The sequence below is a fragment of the Parus major genome, chromosome 9 (assembly GCF_001522545.3).
Source record: "Parus major isolate Abel chromosome 9, Parus_major1.1, whole genome shotgun sequence".
NCBI classification, from domain to species: Eukaryota; Metazoa; Chordata; class Aves; order Passeriformes; family Paridae; genus Parus; species Parus major.
In genome coordinates, this window is record NC_031778.1 from 24,721,349 (window position 1) to 24,728,289 (window position 6,941).

General features: G+C 49.9%; 1 protein-coding gene across 2 annotated transcripts; it reads left to right on the forward strand.

The window, feature by feature from the left end:
- The first annotated feature begins 6 nt into the window (after positions 1–6).
- Positions 7–6,935, forward strand: P2RY14 (purinergic receptor P2Y14). 2 transcript variants are annotated; one of them, XM_015637053.1, is made up of 3 exons: positions 7–410; positions 3,807–3,893; positions 5,587–6,935. In XM_015637053.1, exon 3 carries the CDS (start codon positions 5,605–5,607, stop codon positions 6,616–6,618), a length of 1,014 nt encoding a protein of 337 aa, XP_015492539.1. In that variant the 5' UTR covers positions 7–410; positions 3,807–3,893; positions 5,587–5,604; the 3' UTR covers positions 6,619–6,935. The 2 variants fall into 2 exon arrangements, with proteins under 2 accessions (XP_015492539.1, XP_018863276.1); XM_019007731.2 differs by lacking the exon at positions 7–410 and having other exon boundaries at positions 2,629–3,893.
- Positions 6,936–6,941: the final 6 nt, after the last annotated feature.

A 6,941-nucleotide genomic window follows, 5' to 3' on the forward strand; every position in this document is an offset into this window, starting at 1 on the left:
CGGCTCCCCGGGATCGACTCCCGCAGACAGGACCATCCCGGACCGGTTCCCCAGGGCCGGGACCATCCCGGACCGGCTCTCCACAGACAGGACCATCCCGGACCGGCTCCCCAGGGCCAGGACCATCCCGGACCGGTTCCCCAGGGCCGGGACCATCCCGGACCGGCTCCCCAGGGCCGGAACCATCCCGGACCGGCTCCCCAGGGCCGGGACCATCCCGGACCGGCTCCCCAGGGCCGGGACCATCCCGGACCGGCTCCCCAGGGCCGGGACCATCCCGGACCGGCTCCCCAGGGCCGGAACCATCCCGGACCCGCTCCCTGACGCTCCCCGTGCAGCTGCCGGGGCAGCGAGCTCTGGGTGCGGAGCAGCAGAAGAGGGACACGCATCCATCCCACCCTCCTGTCCAGGTGAGACACCGCCTCCCACCACCTGCTCCTGTCCCCTGCGAACGCTCTCGAACATCCCCGAGTATTTTTAAGTAGCTGCCACCGCAATTTTACTTTTAAAATTGGCAAATAAGGTGAGCATCCAGGCCTTCTGTAAATTACTAACACCTAATAGCACAAACGAGCAGTTTTAACTAAAGAACTATCTACAGAAAGCGGTACAGAAACTACTGCTTCAGCCGTGGAGCAGCTCCAGCTGTGCCAGCAGATGGAGGATCCACAGGCAAGGATTCTTCTCATCTGCCTTAAAAAAAAATATTTCTCTTAAGCAACTACTTTTGTTTTAATTTATGACTGATAAAATGTAACTATATGAAACTCATAGTTTAAAACATCAGAAAACAGAAATTAAAATTAAATATTTGAATGACAAATGCTACTATTAAAATATAATAATAAAGGGGAAAACTTCCTTGAGCCACACTTTACTACTTTTAAAACCCAGTTTTAGGACAATGAAATGTTTTATTGACCCAGGGCTCTGGTTTTAGCTGGCATAGAGTTAATTTTCTCCCGGTAGCTGGCACAGAAAAGTGTTTGGGTTTGGGATGAGAACGATGTTGATTTCACCCTGATGGTTTAGCTGTTGATGAGCAGGGCTTGCACCAAGTCAAGGATTCCCCAGCTTCACATGCTCTGCCAGTGCAGAGGGGCACACCAGGAAAGCTGATCCACTTGTTTTTCTTGGGGTTTATTTCTCTCCTTGTTATTTTCCTTCATTGCAATTTTTATTGTTGTTACTATTATTATTATTATTATTATTAACTTCTTAAACTATTACTTGACCTAACATTTCCTCTCACATCCACAACTCCCTAAATCCAGTATGATAACTAATGTGAGATCTCAGTGGGGGAATTTCGAGACTTAATTTTAAAACCTCAGTACTTGAAATTATGCTGTGTGCAAAGAGCTCAAAGCATTGCCCAAGGTTCCATCTGAGCATCAGGTGGGTACCAGGCTCTGCACAGATACTTCACAGACTACAATCTTTCAAGACTAGAAGCGTGCTCAGAATAATGCATACTCTTGTCTAAAAATCAGAAATAGAAAGAGAATGGAAGATTTAGCTTCTCAGGAAGACAAAGCTGTTAAATTTCAGATTCAAAGGAGCACAGAGACTGCTGGACAGGAAGAAGAAATGGAACAGTTCCTGGTGGTTTTTGCAAGACAGATAAACAATTCTGCCCTTGAGGTGTCCTGCCACCGTGGCCCTAATGGGAAATACACAGCCTTATCTCCTGTGCTGTGTGGAGCTGCTGGCTCTCCTCTCCGTGTCCTTCAGAGCAGCAGGAGCTCACTGCCGCTGCCAGGAGAACATCAGGATGGTCTCACCCTGATGTGTGATACCTGCGCTCACCTCGCTGCAGCATCCTGCATTTGGCCTGTTGGGATCCGCAGTGGATGTCCTGGGATGTGGCAGAGGGCTCACCCAGCTGTCCTTCCCTCACTGACTGCAGACAGAGCACACCCCCAGTGCCACCAGGGTCCCTTCTCAGCCACTGCCACAGGCAAGCCAAGGAGCAGCTGAGGAGAGCCACGGCTTTCTGTGTCCCCTGGCCTTGCACAGCACCTGGGGGTCTGGAAAGCAGGAGCTGGGAGGAGAGGGCGAGGCACTCCCGAGGTCACTGCTGCACCCACCGAGCCCTTCCTGGAGCCCTGCTGGAGGAGGGGACCCGGGTTAACGCTGCATCCTCCTGCCTCCTGCAACGGGAGTGCCACTGCTCATCCCAATTCCTCCCACTCGCACCAGGGCACATCCTCCCCAGCTGCCTCCTGCCATGGGAACGACACCTATTTCTTCTGCCATCCTAATTCTGGGATTCCTCCCATTTTCCTCCGCTGCATTCCACGACAAACAAGAACGACTACCAGCCAGCATGCCACTTCCAGAGGCTAAAATAACCCTTTAGTATATTTTGCATACTTTTATTCTCTTAAGTATTAAAACCCAGACATTGCCTTACGACAAACGTCATAATAAGAACAATAAATAACAACATTTTAGACTATTGGCAAACTTGCAACACATCAAATGTACCAAGATATCTCCAGAGTTACTGCAAGCAGTGCCTTCCAGAGGAGAGCAGCAGCTCCAGCCGGGGAGTGTCTCCAGGCAGCCCACACCCCACGGGCTGCCAGGCTGGGCTCCTCGCTGGGGACACAGAGAAGGCTCAGAGCAGCCCTGACCACGCTCAGCCAGCCCTGCCTGGCCCCTGCCAGTGCCCAGCACAGCTCCTGAGCCTCCATCCAGCACCCTGCTGCCCCACAGGGACACCCACTGCAGCTTTCCCACCAGGACTGCACCAGCACGGACAGCACTGCGAGTTCCACCAGCAACAACATTCCTACCACATTAGAGGGAAAATCTTAAAATAAGATTCTTCTTTTAGCACACTCAGCACAACTTGCAATGGCTGTGGAGTGTGTCGTGCTTCCTCCTTCTCCATCTTCCCCCTCACGTCAGAGGTACCATCCGGCGTGATCACATCCTCCAGTTAACTCCATTTTGCATTTAAAAAACAGCTTCTGGTGACAGTGACCGCTGTCACCAGTTCCTGGCTCAGTGACTATATTACATATTTAATAAACAGCTGCATTCGTTTCCATAAATAGCTAAAATGTGTGCTTGAAACTGCACAGCCTCTGGTAAATTCAGGGTAAATAAACAAGTAACACAACTTATAAATATTATTCTTATGTTCAGTAAAGCAGGGTGAACTTTGAAACCTGACAGCCATGTCACAGAAGTCAAGAATTGCCTTAATGCTACTGTGGAAGAGTCACAGGGGACAGCACAAGAGTCTGACCTCAGAAGGGACTGAGCATTTCTAAAGGTTTATGCAGCTTCCTTTTTGTGTGTTGTGCCAAGACAACGTGATTTGCACGCTGAGAAACTTCAGAACTTTTCTATGTTTTACCCTATCAGTCTCAGTCATCTGGTGAATCAGGTTTGCTGTTTTTGCACACCTGGCTGACATTATTCACACTCCAGGCTGGCCCAAGCGTTCAGCAAGAGCAGCTGCTGCAGTGTGGAAGGCTGTGTGTGTGTGCCAGCCCTCCCATACACCTGGGCTCCATGGACAGGGCCAGGCCGGGGAGGTGACAGTGCTGCTGTCACTGCTGGGCTGCTCACAGCAGCAGGACAAGAGCAGCAGGGGACACGGGAGCCCCCAGCCCCACCCAGCAGTGACAGGGCTCAGCCTGAACACGGCTGCTCCACATCTGTCCCCAAGCAGCCTGAGGCTCCCCGAGGGATGTGAAGCCATGTGTGAGCACTGCTCAGTGCTGGGCTGTGGGACCCCTCAGCCCCCAGGGCTGCACTGCCAGGAGCCAGGATCTCTGTCTCTCCCACAGGTGTCCCAGCAAGAGCAGAGGCCCCGGGCCTGGGAAGGGACAGCGCTCTGGACCTGCAGCAGAGTGCCACAGCAGAGCTGAGGGAAGGTAAGGACATGCCAATGATGTGGAAAATGTACAGAGCCTGGCCTGTGGCTCCCTCCCAGTGACAGGCAGCTGATAAATCTGCTGGTATCAAATGTGCAATTTGTCTAGGGTGTCCTCCATGCTGCACAGACTCAAGGGACTTTACAAAGATTAGTCACACAGTTCTGAAATAATCCTTTGTTGTATGATGCCTCAGCACAAAACATACTTCATGAACTTCTAATTTAATTCCTGTTCCCAAGTCCAAGCACAGAAAGACCCACCTGTGTGTTCTTGGCTGGGGACAGGTTCTTAACACACTATGTGCAGGGAGAGGGTCCTGCTAAGAAAGCCTGGAGGGAGAAAGTGAACAGGGACACAGCAGGAGAGAAGAGTTTTTAAATACAGCGTGTTACTATTTACATTAAAATGCCATTTGCTATTAGTGCCTTTCCAGAAGATGCTTCTAATTTCAGCATTATCACCCCAAGCTCTACCCACGTAACCTCAGCTCAAGCACACCTGTTCATGTGGTAGTTTAATGCCCACTCTCCAAACCATCATTTTCTTTTAAAACCCCAGCAAACAAAAACAAATGGCTTGATGGAGCTGGAACACAAAGACAGGATGGCTGCTCTGGCAGGATAAGGACCAGGAGGAGGTGAAGTGCAGGCTTTGGGTGTGCACAGGGTGTCACACCTGCCCCGTGCTCCTCTCCAGAACACACCTGAGCTGATCAGCCTTTACACCATCTGCAAGAGGTACAGAAAACAACACACCAAAGGAGACCATTTTACCTATTTGAGAAAAAATGTCCATTTCTGGCTATTGCAAGGTTGCATTCAGGCTCCAACCCGTCCCACAGAGACATCAGCTACTGACTCAGAATGGGGATAAAAGGAAATTCTTTTCTAAAAGACAAGGTGGGTTTTTTCCCAGCTTCAAGGCACATATTTTCCAGTTGCCCAGGGCTTCACTTGCCAAATACAGCAGCATTATATTTATATCTATATTTGTTCTGCCCTCCCCACAGAGTATAATCCACCCCCACAAACATTCTGGCAAAGAAAAGCAGACAGCAGATGTGATTTCTTCTTGGAAATCCTTTAAAATGTAAATCTGACTGACTTGAGAAGCCAGCTGAAGCTCCCAGATGACAAAGCAGCACACAGACACGCTCCTGTGTGCTGGGCTGCTGGAGCAAGCTCTGCCAGCTGCACATGCAAGTTCCTTGCAAGGGAGCCTGGAAATGCCCAGCATATGGCAACCTATCTCCAGTCCTGACCAACAGAAGAGGAGTTTTTACAGAATGCTTTGGCCAGGAATATTCATATCCCTGGTGTTTCATGGTAAATCAGTGTTTAAAATACCAGTCCTTTAACACATCTCATTAACCCTGAGTCACCAGCTCACAGCACGTGGGCTCAGGCCTGCAGGAAAGGGGCAGCCCTGGGCTGGAGGGCAGCGGGTTAAAGTCAGACAGAGAAACAAATGGATCCTCTGATCAAAGCAACCACGTGCCCTGGAACATCCCCAGGGAGTGAGATGGCACCGCTCAGAAAATTCTCTGCTGGGAATGCTGAGGTGTGGGAGCGTGGTCATTTCTGAGAGGCACACCCAGCTCCTTTGGAAGGGAGGGTAGAAACCTTAGAGCAATTAGCAGAAAACCCAGCACCACACTGTCCTACTGAGATACTGTGTTCTGTGCTTCCAGGAATGAAGATACTGCAAGATGTTCAACTCCAGCAGCAGCCCCTGGGGGAACAACTGCAGCCACAGCACGGTGATAACCACAAGAGTCATCCCTCTGCTCTACTCCTTCATCTTCCTCGCGGGGCTCTCGCTCAACGCCGTGGCAGCCTGGGTCTTCCTCTACGTTCCCAGCACAAAGAGTTTTATTGTCTATCTCAAGAACATCGCCGTGGCCGACCTCCTCATGAGCCTGACGTTTCCTTTCAAAATCCTTGCGGATTCAGGCGTTGCCCCCGCGGGGCTGAACCTGTTGGTGTGCAGGTACTCGGCGGTTGTGTTCTACATGAACATGTACATCGGGATCGCCTTCTTCGGCCTCATAGGCTTTGACAGGTACTACAAAATCGTGAAGCCTTTGTTCACCTCCTTTGTTCACACAGTTAACTACAGCAAGGTGGTCTCCATAATCATATGGCTGTTACTGATGATTCTGTCATTTCCAAATATGATTTTAACTAATGAAATCACTAAAGACAATGACTCCAGAAAATGTATAGGTCTTAAAAGTGAGCTTGGCAGACAATGGCACGAAGCAACAACTTATATTTGCACAGGGATTTTCTGGATTGTTTTCTTCCTGCTAATCGTATTCTACACTTCTATATCCAAGAAAATATACAGCTCTTACAAAAAATTCCGGAGGAGCTCAGACATGGCCAAGAGGAAAACCAGCCGGAACATATTCACCATCATGTTTGTGTTTGTCATTTGCTTTGTGCCCTACCACCTCTGCAGGACCCCGTACACCTTGAGCCAGACCAGCTCCCACTTCACCTGCCAGGCCCAGAAATCGCTCTTCTACGCCAAGGAGTTCACTCTGGTGCTGTCTGCTGCAAACGTCTGCCTCGACCCCATTATTTATTTTTACCTCTGCCTCCCCTTCAGAGAAAAGCTGTATCAAAAACTGCATCTCAAGCTGAAAGCTTCAAGTGAGGTTGAATTTTCTAAATCCAGAAGATCAAATACACTTGGGGAAAGTATAAACATAGTGTAGGTTTGTGTCTCTACAGTAATGCACATTTCAGGAAGTTATTCATGAATGCAGATGTCTCAAAGGAACAGAGACAACCAGCAACTAACAGGAGAGGGGTTCAGCACAGCACCAGCTCTGCTTCTCTGTCTGAACCCAGAACTGCATGTGCCAATATATTCAGTACCTGCTGTTTCAGACGATGCCCTGATTGCATCTGATCCCATCTGGGTCCCAAGTACAGAGAGAGGAGTCCCTGAACAGCACAGTGTGGATGGAGCTTCAGGCAGTGCCTCTCTGAGAGGAGCATCCAACAGACCCAGAACCACACCAGTCTGTGTCCCTGG